At 40.5% G+C, this 17210-nt stretch overlaps 1 protein-coding gene across 2 annotated transcripts; it reads right to left on the bottom strand.

Moving 5' to 3' along the window:
• Positions 1 to 180: 180 nt before the first annotated feature.
• Positions 181 to 10265, bottom strand: p2ry2.3 (purinergic receptor P2Y2, tandem duplicate 3). Of its 2 annotated transcripts, none has more exons than XM_042775716.1 (2): positions 10191 to 10265; positions 181 to 2525 (listed from the first exon to the last, which is right to left on the bottom strand). In XM_042775716.1, the coding sequence occupies exon 2, from the start codon at positions 2511 to 2513 to the stop codon at positions 1515 to 1517; it is 999 nt and encodes a 332-aa protein (XP_042631650.1). In that variant the 5' UTR covers positions 2514 to 2525; positions 10191 to 10265; the 3' UTR covers positions 181 to 1514. The 2 variants fall into 2 exon arrangements, with proteins under 2 accessions (XP_042631650.1, XP_042631652.1); XM_042775718.1 differs by having other exon boundaries at positions 10187 to 10244.
• Between the last annotated feature and the right edge of the window lie 6945 nt (positions 10266 to 17210).

Genomic DNA, 17210 nt, shown 5'->3' with positions numbered 1-17210 from the left:
GAAAAAAGTCAATGCATGTGGTACTGATTGTGCAAGGCTTCAAAAATGACATGAAATTATCCTGAAAAGTTCCGGTACTTATCTCAGCTCAGAGTTTCACAAAGACCTTGATTCCAATATCAACTCATCATCACAACTTACTAAAATAACTGAAAAAATATATATATGATGAAATATTACTTCATTGTATTTATTTGTAGTTAAGAGCAAGTTCTAACAGGAAAGGCTACTCAAGGGTAGCATCACAGTTTTGTTACTGACATTTACATGCACATTTTATATAAAGTTCATTTTTTATACAATGCACATGTGTTTGTTTGCAATCATTTCTTGAATACCATCATAGGTGTAGCTGGAGACATACATCGCTGTTACACCTTACTTTGCAAAGATCGACTAGAATGATAAGTTAAGGGGGAAACTCAGCTTTGTACTGCTGTTGCTTTTATTTATTATTTTCCTAATAATATTTTTTTCTTGATATTTGTACTCTTGAAATAAAGAACTTTACTGCAGTATCTGCATGGAAATTCATATTTCTGAGGAAACCATGAGACATTTTTTCAGGGTTCTTTGATAAATAGAAAGTTCATAAGAGCAGCATTTCAGTATACTGAAATGTGTTTTCAGTATACTAACACACTATTTTGATCTCACATGCTATTGGACAGATTATATGCAATAACCTGATGATTACCAGGAAATAGTTACAGTAACATAAACAATAGGGCTTTTCACATTTTAAATAGTTAATTATGCCGTGTCACACTAGACTTTGAGCATGCCAAATCTAGACGGATAAATGCATAATTCAGACAAGTCTGATGACTTGGAAGCAGGGTTGCCAGGTCTGCACAACAAAACCAGCCCAAAAACCAACCAAGGAGCTCCAAGTAGAATGTCACATATTGTCATCACAGAATTACGGTAATTATGACATGGCATGAAGGCAGCTATTTTTATATCGTTTATATGAGCTACATATTATATAAGTGAGGATAAAACAGTCTCTTCAATCCATCTGATGTTTTTCTGTCACTATTTGAGAGGTGAAGCACGCAATTGGGTGTCTGTTGCTAATACAACCTCGCTTCTACATTAGCTACATGTGTGAAATGATAACCCTGGTTTAAGCACAGTGTGAAAAAGCCTATTTTCCAGGGAAGATCCTGGCCAGGATTTCCAAGCGCCTAAAACGTCCGGTTCTGGCTTTGTTTTTGTAACTGCTAAAAGTAATGACTGAAAAGTAGTTTGACCAATGGCATGCAGGCATTGTGCATAACTGACCAGTCGTGGCGTCCAAGAAGGTGGGATCTACATAAAACAGTCAAAGCAATGCAATGCAAAAACAACCGGACATTTTAGGCAGTTTAGAAATCCTGGCCAGGACCTTCCCGGGAAAACAGAACTTTTCACAATGCACTTAACCCAGGAATCCTGGCCAGGATATGTCTGGGAAAAAAAGGACATATGGTTATTTTATGAAATAAAGACATAAAAAAAAATCCAGAATTTTACTGTAATGCTAAAAGGGATTTGTCAGACTTCATTGATGATTTTTTTTTGTAGATGCTGTTTCTGAAGCTCTGTCCTGCCATGAAGTAGAGGATGGGGTCGATGCAGCTGTTGAAACTGACCAGAGGTCGCGTGACCTTGTAGGCATTGTTGGAGAGTAGTAATATGTTGCAGTCGTGTTTGTCCAGGTAACGGAAGGTGTAGCAGATACTGCGGTTCACATGGAAAGGCAAGAAGCACACCATAAAAGCCAGGAGCACAATAATAATCATCTTCACCGACTTCCGTTTGGAGTGCTGTGACATTGGTTCTCTGAGAACACTGGGATCAAGAAGTTTCTTCACCATCAGGCCGTTGCAGAACAGCACCACCCCAAACGGTAGGACAAAAAGCAGAAACATCACTACCGTGCTGTAGACCAGAAAGTCACTGAAGAGCTCCTTGATGGTGGTGTCATGACAGACCAGATGATTACCATTACGTCTCACCCGGGAAAAATAAAGAATCGGTGCCTGTAAGATGAGAATGATCACCCATATTCCCACAGAAATCAAACGAGCACGATGGCTGTTCATCCAGTACAAAGAGCGCATCGGGTGGCAGACGCCTAAAAACCGGTGCAGACTGATGCAGCTGAGGAAGAGGATGCTTCCATAGAGGTTTGTGTAGAAGAGAAAGCGAATCAGCTTACACATCAGCTCACCGAACGGCCAGTCGTTCTTATCAGCGTAATAGTAGATGAGGAACGGCAGGGTGAGGATGTAAAGCATGTCACAGACATTGAGGTTGATCATGTAGATGGTGCTGGGCTTCCAGTGTTTGGTGCGAAACAGGATGATGTACATGGCCGTGATGTTCAACCCCAGACCGAACACAAACACCAAAGTGTAACTCACCGGGAGGAGAATGTACTTGAAGTTTTCTTTCAAACTACAACGGTATACTTGAGTATAATTAGTTCCAGTATCCAGTATTCCAGTACTGTTAAGCAGTGCCATTCTGATCTAGATCTGTCAGAGAATAAGACAATGAAATTATACATCATGATACATCATCATATTAATTTACAATGTGATATTGAAGTACCTTTTAATATACATGCAAGTACAGATAAAAAGCAATGTCAACTAATCCTCGGAACATATTCTCTGTTAATAAATCTATATTAGCAATAAAATATACAATATTAACATTAAAATGATACTGTTTTATGCTAGAAAGATGAAATGACGGCTGCCACACAATAAAAAGCTTTTGTTCAGTAGTAAACTGGATAGGAAAATATCATGGAAAATATATATGGATGAATGATATCCCCCCACCCCAAAAAGAGAAATTATATTTTGCATTTAAAAAAAGTCTGTTCTTAAGACCATTCAAGGGATATTTCACCCAAAAATGAAAATTCTGTTATCATTTACTCAAGTTGTTCCAAACCTGTATGAGTTTCTTTCTTGAAATATTTTGAAGGATGTTGGTAACCAAACGGTTTCTGGTAGCAAAATGGAATTTATGGGGGAAAAATACTATGGAAGTCAGTTCCTATGCCTATTAAGATTTTGTTGTGGCTTTATACATCACTGTAGTAGTTTTTTTTTTATTTACGTAATGCCAGTTTTTACAATATAATTGCTTATGAAGTATTATTTCCAAGATAGCTTTTTTTTTCATTATCAGAAATGTGCTTAAAGGAATAGTTCACCCAAAAATGAAAAATTGTTGGAAATGTACTCTGTCAGGCCATCCAAAATGTAGGTAAGTTTGTTTTTTCATGGAAACAGATTTGGAGAAATTTAGTATTACATCACTTGTTTGCCAATGGATCCTCTTTAGTGAATGGGTGCTGACAGAATGAGAGTCCAAACAACTGATAACTGTTTTTGGTTTGTAAATCTGTGCATATTTCTCTCCTGATTCAGACAAGACAACTATTTTATCTGGAGAAACCAATATTATGGATAGAGGACTCTTATCCGGAAACATTGGTTTTAAAGCTGCACTGGGTAACTTTTTTTTTTGGTTAAAAATTATCCAAAATGAATTATTGAGCAATTATTGAGCAAGTACATAACCAGTATCCAAAACAGGGGACACCAAAATCTCCTTACCTTAGCCCAATTCACAATGGTAAGCTCGTAATTATGTTTTCTAATTTAAGTGGTTCGGGTTGGTTTCTGCAGGAAATACGAGATTGCCGCCGTTCATCTTTGCGTCAAAGAAGGAGTCCCGGCTAGTGTAATGGTCTGGGTGTTTGTCCCTTTAAGACTCTGATTTTGGGTTTCTTCTGCCCCTGCACTCGTGTGTATATGCTGGGAAAAACACATTGTACTTTCCAGTGTTGCCAATTTATCTATTTTGTAGCTAGATTTAGCGACTTCCCCAACCCTTTTGAGATTTTTTTCAAAAGTTTAGGGACAAATATAGCAACTCCTTGGACAAACCTTATTAAAGTTCTCATATTGCCCACTGATCTATATTCATCTTTATACAGATCAGTGAATTTGCCATTATGATGTCATCTAATGACATTTAGCTACCAGTTTTAGCTACTTTTAATTGAAAGCAGTTGGCAACACTGGTACATTATATTGTTTTGTTGCACTTTCCTTTAACATTAATACATTTGTTGATGGTGACCTGCATCGTGTGTTTATTTGTTCCATAATGCACAAAAGGTTACAAGTGGCGCCCGAACAAAATTCCTGGTTTATTTGCGAATATGTCACGTACTTATAGTGATCGGCCTGCTCGGATCATTGGTGGATGACGCTGCGGAAACGGACTACTTGCGCCTGGAACTTTGTTTTCGCTTGGGAAGACTGTATCTTATTTTACCGCAGTTGGGACTAAAATTTGATTCTCTGCGGGAGTTGGACAGTGCAGACCAGATTTCACGGTGAGTTGGCGGCGTTCACGGAAGTTATTTGCCCTTCATCACATAGACTTCTGTCACCATAGAGACTGTACGACTCGGCATGCGTGCGTGTTGGTGTTCATGTTAAAGGTGGGGATTTTCATCTTTCAGATGCCACCATTTTAAGTAGCACTTCTAGAGTATTGACCTCTCTCCTTAGTCATTCCAGGCTTGAGCCACCCGTGTTTCGCGACCATGGCAGGACCAATCCTGAGGAGTGGTTAGCTGCAGTGAATGGTTACAGGGCTCAGATGGGTATGACAGATACACAGATTCTTAATGAGATCCAACGTTTTCTGGCGGGTGAGCCTGCTTGCTGGTTTCAGGTACTACGACCACATATTGTCACGTGGGATCAATTTGCGGATTTGTTTCAGGAGGTTTTCTTGCCTTTGGATAATCAGGAACAAATTTGGAGGGGCATTCTTGATCGCTTTCAATCAGTGAATGAACCTCTTCCAACATTTGTGGCACACATGTTGTGTGAATTCAGGAAGCTTAGGGCTCCTCCACCAGAAGCAGAGCAAATTGAAGTTATTTGTAAACATGCTAGAAAAATATGCTGTTGCTTCATATGGGGCCAAAATATCTACAGTGGGTGACCTACTGCCCCGTTTACACAAAGTGCATGCTGCCATGGGCCACCGTGCAAGTGCTAGGGTTGTAACTGATGAAGAGACATGTGGTCTTGTGTACTGTTATTCATGTCATTTGCCAGGGGTGACAGTGCGCTCATGTCCGATTTGTAAACCACCTGCCAGGAACACCAGAAATCCCCCAGGCAGGATTCTTGATGCAGCTGAATCGAGGGCTGAGGACCCAGGATCAGGTGGTACAATGACATTTGGGGGTGTTTTGGGTCATGGTCCACCTGATTCGGGAAACGTGAGGGGGGTGGAGGAATTTTTGTCGAGGCAACCCTCCCCCATACAATTAATAGGCTTCAGGTTGGTGATCAAACTCTCCTCAAACCTAATTTAGGTCATATTGAAGATGTGTCGTCACCTTCCCTTTGGAATAATCCTATTCATGTGTCTGTTAGGTTGAAGAATGTTGAAATAATGGCCACTTTAGACACAGGTGCTTCATTATCCGCAATAAGGGTTGATATATTGACAACCACCCATGACACTCGACTTGACCTCACACCTTGGATGTTCTCCCCTCTCAGATTGGCAGATGCTGGTATGTGTGAACCTTTGGGAAGTACCTGGCTGACATTTTGGTTTCAGGGACAACATTTTTTTTCATAATTTCATCATTCTACCGAACCTTACAGTCCCAATCATATTGGGCATGGATTTCATGCTCCAAGCCTCAGTCAGCATCCTAGCAGAACAATAACCATTGGGAACATGGATGTGGATGGCATGGTGCAGGGGTGGCGAACGTCAGTCCTGGAGAGCTGCACCCCTGCAGAGTTTTGCTTCAACCCTAATCAAACACACCCGAACAAGCTAATCAAGGTCTGCAGGGTTACTAGAAAGCTACAGGCAGGTGAGTTTTAATTAGGGTTAGAGCTGAACTCTGCAGGGCTGCGGCTCTCCAGGACCGGAGTTCACCACCCCTGGTATGGCGGGTCCGGATTGGGACAATCAAAATACTGTGTTTGAGAGGCGAACTTAAGCCAGCCTACAGACCTCTCTAACAAAGGTGGAATCATTAATCAGTGGCTCGTCTTTGACTGACGAGCAGGGACTGCAGCTTAGAGAGTTGCTGACGAGTTTTGATGATTTGTTTGGCAGCCAATTAGGTCATACTACATTGGCTGAGATATCAGTTGACACTGGCTCTGCAAGACCTATCAAATTACCCCCCTGCCGTGCCTCACCGGCATAAAGAAAGTTGATTGAGGAGCAGATAGCTACAATGCTTGAATGAGGGTATAACTTAACCTGCGTTGGGGCCATGGGTTTCACCCATGGTTATTGTGCCAAAGTTGTCGAGCGAATGGAGATTCTGTGTAAACAATCGAGCTCTGAATAACGTCACTGTTCGAGATAGTCATCCTATGCCTCGAATTGATGACTCGTTGGATTTTTTTGTCAAGGGGAAACTTCATCAGCACAATCAATCTTGCCAGGGGTTATTACAAGTGGGTGTTGAGGAGGGCTCACGTCCCAAGACAGTTTTCACTTCACATTCTGGCCTTTTCCAATTCAGGGTCATGTCCTTCGGTTTATGCAATGCACCGACTGTTTTCCAATGGCTCATGAATGTTTTGGCTGGGCTGATATACAAGTGTTGTGCCGTATTCCTTTACGATATAGTGGTTGTGTCCCCGACATTCAAACAGCACTTGGATGACCTGCGTGAAGTATTTAGCCACTTACGGTCAGCTGGCCTGACTGTGAAGCTGGGCAAGTGTCAGTTTTGCCAGGAGGAATTTAAATTCCTGGGATACAAAGTGATGTCTGGTGGCATCTCACCTGATGAGACCTGATTAGACAGGTGAGACAATTTTTGGGGCTGAGCAGCTGCTATCGTAGGTTCATTAAGAATTATGCAAAGCTTGCAGAACCTTTGTGTGCACTGACACAAGATGCAACACCTTTTGTGTGGGATGATTCTTGTCAGAAGGCAATGGATGACTTAAAGTCGTGTTTGTCTTCTACACCTGTTTTGAGGTTCCCTGACTTTGGGAAGGCATTTTATTTCCACACCGATGCATGTGATGCAGGGCTGGGGGCAGCACTTATGCAGCAAGATGAGGAAGGATGAGAGATAGTTGTGGCGTACACGAGTCGAACTTTTAATAAGGCTGAGAAACCATTCTCAACTCTACTGTACCACCTCATTCAGCCGCCTACTGATTATTTAAATGACCCTATGTTTAGTCAACCTGATGTTCTGTGAAACACGTTATCCATGACTCATGATCATGCAAGGGTAGCCCTGACAACTGGAGATTAGACTGTACAGAAATTGAAATCCAGATAATGCTAATGCACACTAAATACACGTAGTCACGCAATGTTGATGTTAACATTAACAATTTGAGAACAAATTATACCAATGATAATAATTTGCACAGTTTGAAGTGATCTGAGCCAACTTTGAAATCGTTAGATTTAATCACCTTTGGTAGCGCGATGTAATTTAGGACTTTTTTTTTTTCAGTTGGTCAGAACACAACTGGCAGACATGTAATGGACATGTTCCAATGACATTTTCCAGTGAAACTTCTTATTTTTGGACATAATTCCAAGACAAAGTATCTGTTATTCTGAAGTACAGTGAATATCCATACTTGTGCATTGACTGATAGCCCAAACATACACTTCAAAACGTTAGATTCATCCGAGCTGAGGACCCATGTAAAGAAGATAATTCCACAAAGAACTGCAATTGCAGCTTTCAAACAGAGATGGCGACAAAGAGGCAAAACCTACAGACTGCAGCTTTATGTCAAAGGGGTCATATGATGCATTTAAAATTTTTCCTTTCTCTTTGGAGTGTTACAAGCTCTTGGTGCATGAAGAAGATCTGTAAAGTTGCAAAGACTAAAGTCTCAAATCCAAAGAGATATTCTTTATCAAAGTTAAGACACCCCGCTAAAACGGCTCATTCAAACACGTCCCCACATCTCTACGTCACTTTGTGGAAATATTTGCATAATGCCGCCCAAATGTTCATGCAAAGAAAGAATTTGTGGTTTCAGTAACCGCAGTTAGTGTTGAAGCAGCCATGTCAGGGAGATGCTGTGTGTATCTAGGCGAAAGCAAAAGCACTTTATTTGGCCTTCCGAAAATAGATGCATTTAGGAATCTTTAAGATTACTTACAACAGAACAGCAATGCATTTTATGGATGACCATTTCGTGAACCTAGGAGAGGAGGTAATTCTGACTTCGCTACAACAGTCTGGCTCCTCTGAATCAGCTACTGTAAGTATGTTTTGTTATTAGTTTAAGTATTTTCTATTGACTGTTCAAATGATGAGTTTTGCGCATCGTGTATGTGTGTGTGTGTGTGCGTGCAAGCGCATGTGTGTGTGTGTGCGAGAGAGAGAGACAGGGTCACACAGTGGAGTCAGCTGTCTTAACCGTCTGTAGCTTGTGCACTGCAAACACATAGGAGCTTCATCACTGTGTCTGTCACGCGACTCTATTCCCTTTTGGGGCTTGAACTGATGGTAAAACTAAGAACATTATTAACTGTCTTTACATTTATTTTGAAAGATGAAGCTTGCGATTATGGAAGGGGCATTAGATTTCTGACAAGTGCGGTGCTCAGCCAATCACAATATACTGGATCAGTTGGCCAATCAGAGCAGACGCGCTTGTCAGAAGGAGGGACTTTGTAGAAAATGTTTGAGAAAGGCAGGGCATAGAGGACTCCAAATACACAAAATAATGATCTTTAAAAATCATCATATGACCCCTTTAAAAACATCTTAATGATTGAATTGTTTCTTACAAACATGCAGATTTTGGCTTCTCATGATGTTAATTACTAGACTGGAGTGATGTGTTACTTGTAGATTATTGATCCATTGGTGAGCAAGTGATCTTGAATCCAAATCTGTTCTAATGAAGAAACAAACTCAAATAAATCCTGGATGGCCTGAGGGGTGGGTACATTTTCAGGAAATTTTAATTTTTGGTTGATCTATTCCTTTAATTATGTAAGCAAATAAAAATATAAATATTGATAATCTGTTTACGTAACACCATTCTAAGCATTTCACTGCTTCCCAAGCCAGGTCTTGCATAGTACAATAGATCTTGGTCAAGCTTTAACAAATGGATGTCATGTTCCAATAGTTAAATGTAACAAGTGCACATTGTGGTGTCTGTCTGGGCTCCTACGATAAACATACACCACTCATGTATTTCTGGTGATAAATGTCCACAAACTGCACACACCCATATTGATACTGTCATGCATATGACAGCCTACAAATATTTATGGAACATTGTTCTTAACAGAGCTTTGAAGTAATTTCAAATGGTTTCTTCCAAACTCAGGGCATGAACAAATGTACAAAGTATAGATTTTTTTTTTCTGCTACTCACACAGCTTAAAGGGATACCTTTAATAGCACTCTCATTTATGCCAGAAAATAGCACATCATATAAATCACTGAAGCAAATCAACCACAGAGTATCTTGGAAACCTCCTGAGAACTTCCTAAGAATTTCCTCGGACGATGTTTCAATAACGGTAAAATCACACAAAAAGCCTCCAGGTACTTCCCACACTCTAGCCTTAAAAGAAATGTTTTTGCTTTGTATTTTGTATAATTCAATACAACATTTTTCCGTATAAATTATATTATCAAATGCTGACATAACCAAAACCTGATCATGTTCTCCAGCATAATTTGAGAATTTAGGAACCCTAAAGCAAATAAATCTGACTGTCTGTAAAAGGAGTCGCATGATCTATGCCATCTTAATAATGCAGTTTCAGACTTTCGGACTCCACATACAGTATTAGTTTATAATTCCCCATATGCCTTTTAAAGTATAAGTATTTACCAATTTTGGAACTTTACAGTTTAGACTTTTGTCTAATGTTACTGTGTTGAAGGATGAATCGTTGGTATTGTAGAGCTTAGAGACATCTTAGAGACATCTTCTAAATGAATAAATGTCGAAAATATATATCCTACAAACTAACACACCTTGTTAGTTTCATCTATGTCCAGATTTAAAACGTAATCACAGTGAAGTCCAATAAACATTGCTCATTTTTGTATGTTACACATTCTGATAAATATGATTGTGGAAAACTAAAAATGTAAGTCACATACTCACATGTGTTCTCAGCAGATTTTTTTCAGGAATGTCCCCTCGCGCTCTTCATACCTGCACAATCATGATCTTCCTCTGCCTGATCATGCTGCATTTCTTCATTGTGGGCGGGACTACTCATGTCAACACGCCTCAAGCCTGCTCTCATTGGTCAGAGCGTCAGTCAATGGCCTGTCAATCACTTGGTATGCGAAGAGAACTGTTTTTTTTTTTTTAAGAAGTTCGACTAGAAGTAAACAGGTTTCCAAAAACTCTTCTCATGCCCCTGACTTCCATTGTTTGTGTAAAATTACTCCATTGGTTGAACTATTGCTTTGAAGGTCAAAGCAATGAAACAAAACAGACTTTGTTTGGAATGGAACTGCGTAATATACTGCCAGCTATTTTAATAAAGGGTGTGTAAATCAGAATGCATTATAAACAGTAACAGTGGCACATCTGATTGACCACCCCATGCTACCGTAAAATTTCATTTGCTGCTGGCAGTTTGATGACATTTCATTACACCTTATAAGAAGTATTTATTTTGACATGTGGCGGCACAGAGAATATTAATATTTGTTGCAAGATACAGAAGAACAAGTTTAAAGGTGGTCGCACACTGCATGAGAAGCGCAGAGCTGTTTCAAAATCCTGAGGCGCCACCAAAGCCGCTTTAAGGCAAGTCACTTTACATGGCGCCCATCTTTGAAACTCCTCTTCGGCAGATACTTCAGTCGTGCGAGATCTTTTTGAATGGGGAAACATTCTTTAAAGCTGTTCACCAAGCTTATGATAAAATTTCAGATTTGAAATCACCATTGAAATCTGACAACAAATATCTCGTAAATGTTATTTGTTATGATCAAATAGCGTAAAAAAAAAAAAAATCAGGCTAAACCAACCAATGCCCTTGTGCAATCAGAAATGCGTGTCTCAAGACACCAATCAGAGCTTCTAAGGGCACCTGCAGTGACGCCACAACTTTTCCAATTAGCAACTGACTCTTTTATTTTAAAGGCATGACTATTCCACCATATTGCATGTTGGATTTTCTCCCATTCATAAAGTGTTCATAAAGAGTGCTCAGTCTCTGTGCTGTATATCTAAATTATTTGGCACCAATCACATCGTTTTCTATTAAATTACATTATATTTGTCTCACAGTGTCATTAATGACTTCACCTGTTTGTATAGACATTTTTTTCAATAATACATTTGTCTTTCTGTACACTGAATAAAGTCTATGCTTCATATAGAGAGATAAAATAATATAGATTGCCCCTACTCTTTCCTTTTGCTTTGTTTTAATGGCAAAACTCTTTGAACTTTTTGCCTGTATAGCGACTAGTTTCGCTGATTAGTTGTTGGACTGTTGCCTGAGAATGTGGCGTGGCACTCCTCGTCCGGTGTGCATCACCTTAAGTAAGTGGTTTACTATCGGTTCACTGTGTAACTTATTGTTAGTGTTTTGCTTCAGTTAGAGAGACAATACATAGGGCCTACAGAACATCCATGTGCTACTGTAGTAATACAAGCAAGTTACAGAGTAGGAATGTTTAGCTAATGCTGGGTTTGTTAGCTAGATTAGTGTTTAGCTAATTTTAAGTAAAATGGCTGGTACTTTAAAGTACAAAAGCAAAAAGATGCATCTTTGTAACTTATTTACCCCCAAATTGTTGGCTACAACACTTTAAAGGTACATGTTTTAAAAGTGTACCATCCCAGTGACAGTTTTATACCTTTATCTTGAGAGTGAAGGATGGAAAGTGATGCAGTAATTTTCAAATTAAAGTGATTGCAACTTCAAACAATAGTCTATTAAGAAAACGTGTTTTGTTTGAAAAATTTTGATTAGAGAGAGAAAAAGAATTTAAGAAAAACCTGAAATTTCTTAATAAATTGACAGTTTTTATTTTACAAGTTAGTCCAAACCATGGAACACAACAAAAGTTTGTGACATCTGCTTAAATCTAAGTAGCAAATTAATTTAAACTTCACCCTTAAACAGCTACATCAACATCTTTAAAACGTGCTAGTTTAACATGTCATACAATACAGCTATTGTACGTTCAGAATGACAGTAAGTGACCTGAAAGGAAAAATTCACCATAGAAGACATCTATTGGTTAATGTGGTGAGTTTTTCCTTTCAGGTCAATTACTGTCGTTCTGAACGTACAATAGCAGTATTGTATGACATGTTAAACTAGCACGTTTTAAAGATGTTGATGTTGTCGTTCTGAACGTACAGTTTTAATGTAGTGTTTTAATTCTAGAGGTTTATCTATGCAAATGCTGCATGACTTTGACATGTTTTTATGGGCGTGAGTGCTCATTCAAATGCTGGAGCGGAGGGAGTTGTCATGGAAACGGGGCGACAACACCAACTGACAAACTGTCTCTCGCTGCTGTTTTCACTGCTTTCAGGTGAGTTTAGTCCCTAAAATCACACATATATCACATACAACTGTTCCCGACACTTTCTTACATGTAACACATTTTTGTTGAATATTTACTTAACAGAAAACTTTGAAAGAGTCCGTTAGCATCTCAACTGTTTTCAGGCAAGGTAAGCTAACTCTATAGCTTGAGCTCTTTTTAATGAGAATTTAGGTTTATCTTTATGTGTATATGAGAGGTTTTGATAGCTTTTTAAAGGGTTTGCTGTCAGTTTGTCAATGGTTTATGGAAAGTTGTCTAAATTATTTAGCCTAAAATATGCGCTGTTCTGTTAATCGGAGGCGTCACTTACAAGGAGCGCAAATTAACTGAATCTAATATTTGTTCAAACGTTTTTTTATCTTTCATGGTAAACAAATATTGATAAAAAATTGTTCTGTGGTTCCAGAAGTGATAATATAATCGCTACAACAGAAGAGAAGATCCAAAATTTCAAAGTTTCTGAAGGGAGCTGCTAATAGAAATGCAGGAAACACAGGTGAGCTGAGAAAGCTCTTTAAATACATTCATATGCATTTTCTCAGAACATATTTTCTTATATCACCATGCATCTGTTATATTACAGGTTTTTTAGGAAGGTTTTGACATCCAAACCTGAGTGACACAAACCTGAAATATGTTCATCCTGTTATTTTAAGAAGCTGGTTTGTGTGTGTGTGTGTGTGTGTGTGTGTGTGTGTGTGTGTGTGTGTGTGTGTGTGTATATATATATATATATATATATATATATATATATATATATATATATATATATATATATCATCTCAAAGTCAAAGTCTGCTTTTTTGTCAATTCTTCCACATGTACAGCACATACTGTACATACAGAGAACTGAAATTGCATTACTCTCAGACACTTGGTGCATACAGATAACACTAACAGTAGAGCATAAAAATACAGATAGATACATATTAAATAAAAAATACAACTCTACAAATAAGAGCATGTAAAAAATTAAAAAATAAAATAAAGTTAAATAAAGCAGCTCAAGCCAAACGGCAGATAGAGTGGAAACCAGTTAAGTAAACAAACAGTGCAGATAAAAGAGCTTATTCAGTCTGATCAAAGTCTCAAAAAGGTCAGAGAGCAGTTCTTTATTTTAACTGACTGAAGAGGTAGTTGAATGAGGTAGTGAGCAGACCGATGCTGCACAGTGTCTGGTGCAGGTCACAGTTTGTTAGTGGGAGGGGGTGTACTCCGAGTGTCTCTGCTGTCATTGAATCGAGTGGAAGGACCTGGGGGAGGGGCAAAAGAGGGGAGGGGGTTCAGAGTTCAGTGGTGCGTGGGGCAAAAGAGGGGAGGCCTCTCTCCAAGGTCAGGAGGGAGTTCAGATTCCTGACAGCCTGATGAATGAAGCTGTCCTTCAGTTTGCTGGTCCTGGCCTGGAGACTCCGCAGTCTCCTCCCTGATGGCAGCAGACTGAAGAAGCTGTGTGTCGGGTGGGTGGGATCACCTGCAGTGCAGAGGGCTTTGCAGGTGAGACGGGTTCCATAAATGTCCTGGAGGGAGGGGAGAGAGACACCAACAATCTTCTAAGTTGCTCTCACTATGCGTTGAAGTGACTTGCGGCAGGACGCATTGCAGGTGCCATACCACACAGTGATGCAGCTCGTCAGAATGCTCTCGATGGTGCCTCTGTAGAAGGTGTACATGATGGTGGCTGGGGCTCTGGTTCTTATCAGTTTGTGGAGGAAGTAGAGAGGCTGCTGTGCTTTCTTGGCCAGTGCTGCAGTGTTGTCAGTCCAGGAGAGGTCCTCTGTGATGTGCACACCCAAGAACTTGGTGCTGCTCACTCTCTCTTCAGAGTCGCACCATAGACGGTCAGAGGAGCATGTTGAGTGTGCAGTCTCCTGAAATCAACAACAATCTCCTCCATCTTCATCTTCTCCACATTCAGAGAGAGATTGTTGTCAGAGGTTGGAGTTGTGTGACGGTGTGCAGTGATGGGTCAGCTGAGTGAAGAGGAGGGGGCTCAGCACACATCCTTGGGGAGCCCCAGTGTTCAGTGTGGTGCTGGATGTGTTGCTGCCGACCCGTACTGGCTGAGGTCTTCCAGTCAGAAAGTCCACCAGCCAGTTGCACAGCGAAGTGTTGAGCCCCAGCTGGACCAGTTTGTGAATGAGCTGTTGAGGGATGATTGTGTTGAATGCTGAACTGAAGTCTATGAACAGCATTCTGACATATGAGTCTTTTTTTGTCTAGATGTGTGAGTGCTGAGTGAAGGGCAGTGGCGATGGCATCATCAATCAAATGGTTGGACCGATATGCAAACTGGAAGGGGTCCAGAGAGGGGGGAGGGCAGACTTAATATGGTGCATGACTAGGCGTTAAAAGCACTTCATGAGAATAGGATAAAGTGCAACTGGATGGTAGTCATTGAAGCAGGATGGAGACAGCTTCTTGGGGACTGGAATGAGTAGCTTTGAAATATGTGGGGAAAACAGCCTGACTTAATGAGATGTTGAAAATGTCTGTGAAGGCATCAGTGAGTTCCATGGCACAGTCTCTCAGTACACGCCAAGGAATGTTGTCTGGACCCAGAGCTTTGCATGTGTTGATCCTGCTGAGGGATCTCCTCACGCTGTCCGGGCACAGCGTCATCACCTGGTCAGCAGGAGGAGGTGGAATCTTCTGTAGCTTGTAGTCTGTTTTGTGCCTCAAAGCGAGCGAAGGCATTCAGCTCATTCATTAGGGAGATGGTGATGTCACAGGTACATGTTGGGGGCTTGTAGTCTGTAATGGCCTGTATACCCTGCCACATGCTTCGAGTGTCTCTGCATTGAATCGATGGGCTACCCTGCTGGAATACTGTCTCTTAGCCTCTCTGATGCCACAGGATAGGTTGGCCATAGCTGTCTTCAGGCCCACCTCATCTCCAGCTCTGAAGACAGCGTTCCGCATCTTCAGAAGTCTGTAGACCTCCCCTGTCATCTACGGCTTCTGGTTGTCCCAGACAGTGATGGTCTTTGTGATCATTACAAATGTCTTGAATTGCCTCTGACGTCCCTTCCGGCCACACTTGTATTTGTTTGTGAACTGGTTTGGCGACTTTAATGAGCGGTCTGTATGCAGGCATTAGCATGACAGTGATGTGGTCTGAGGCACCAAGGTGGGGGAGGTGTAGGGTCTTGTAAGCTCCTCTCTGGGTGGTGTAAACAAAGTCCAGAGTGTTGTTTCCCCGTGTTGGAAAGTCTATGTGTTGGTGTATTTTTTGGAACACACTCTTTAAGTCAGCGTGGTTGAAATCCCCAGCAAATTAGAAAAGCATCAGGGTGGGCTGTCTGCTACTCACTGATGCACTGGTACACTTCATTTAGTGCCTCACTCCTGTTGCTGTTGTTGGAGCTGGGAGGGATGTATACAGCAAAGAGCAGTATGGCTGTATATTCCCTCAGTAAATAGAATGGCTGGCACTTAATAATCATAAACTCCACCAGGGTTGAGCAGTGTTTGCAGACCACAACAGCATTGCGGCACCACACATCATTGATGTAAACACAAAGCCCGCCACCACGGAACCTACCTCCCTCGACGAGAACTCTGTCCACTCAATAGTCAGCTGACCAAGATGAATAGCGCATGTTTCCGTGAACACAACAGTCTCTTACTGGCCTATGAGTTGAGTGTAGTAGTCAGATGTAGTCCAGTTTATTGTCCAAAGAGCGTACGTTAGCCAGTATGATGGTGGGCATAGCTGGCTTGTGTGGGTTAGCCGTTAGCCTAACCCAGATAACTCCACGCTTATCCCTCTTCTGCTTCTTCTCATGCCGCCTGTGATGCCTCCGCTGTGGGCAAGATGCAGTAGTGAGGGTTGGTGATGGTGTATGCCTCCGGAGCAGACCAAGATCCCGCAGCTCTTCGCCGTGCACAAAGTTTAACTCTAAAAATGTGTATCTGCCGACATCGAGCAGAAACTTACAACTGTATGCATGCTTAAAGACAGGTAGACGCAATGAAGATGTACAAAGACACTGCGACTCTAAGACAAAAAAACGTTCTGATGGGAGAGAGAGAAGCCGGTGCGTGTGCATGTGCTGCCAACTTGGAATGAATATACATATATATAAACAATTATTTTATTTTCTGCATTTCACTTCTGCTCTAGCTTGCTTCCTTTAAATAAACCTGCCTGTATACTAAATATTTTTGGCTCTGTGATAAATGGCATGTTATGTTTCTAGATTCTTTTATGATGATGGCTGTTCAGCAGAGTTGGAGGAGACCTTCTCCTAGGCGCTATGACCCATATGACTAGTAAGTAAATCCTCAAACATTCTGTTCAAAAGTTAGAGATTAGTATGATGTTTTAAAATGTTTTTTTTAACATGTTTTTTTATGTTAGTCTTCTGCTCACTGCATTTATTTAATTAAAAATACAGTAAAAACAGAAATATATTTACAATTTAAAATACCTCATAAGTCAGTGCCACACGATCCTTTAGAGATCATTCTAATATGCTGATTTGCAGCTAAAGAGACATTTCTGATTATTACCAATGTTAAAAAACAGTTTTTGCTGCTTAACATTTTTATGGAAACAATACCATTCAAACATTTGTGGTAAGAAAAGAGAGAAATTAAT

This window comes from Cyprinus carpio, chromosome A18, assembly GCF_018340385.1.
Source record: "Cyprinus carpio isolate SPL01 chromosome A18, ASM1834038v1, whole genome shotgun sequence".
In the NCBI taxonomy this organism is placed as follows: domain Eukaryota; kingdom Metazoa; phylum Chordata; class Actinopteri; order Cypriniformes; family Cyprinidae; genus Cyprinus; species Cyprinus carpio.
This window is presented reverse-complemented; position numbering and strand designations above follow the sequence as displayed.

Coding starts and splice junctions, on each gene's coding strand:
- p2ry2.3 (XM_042775716.1), bottom strand. CDS start 2,513: ATGGCACTGCTTAACAGTACTGGAATACTGGATACTGGAACTAATTAT.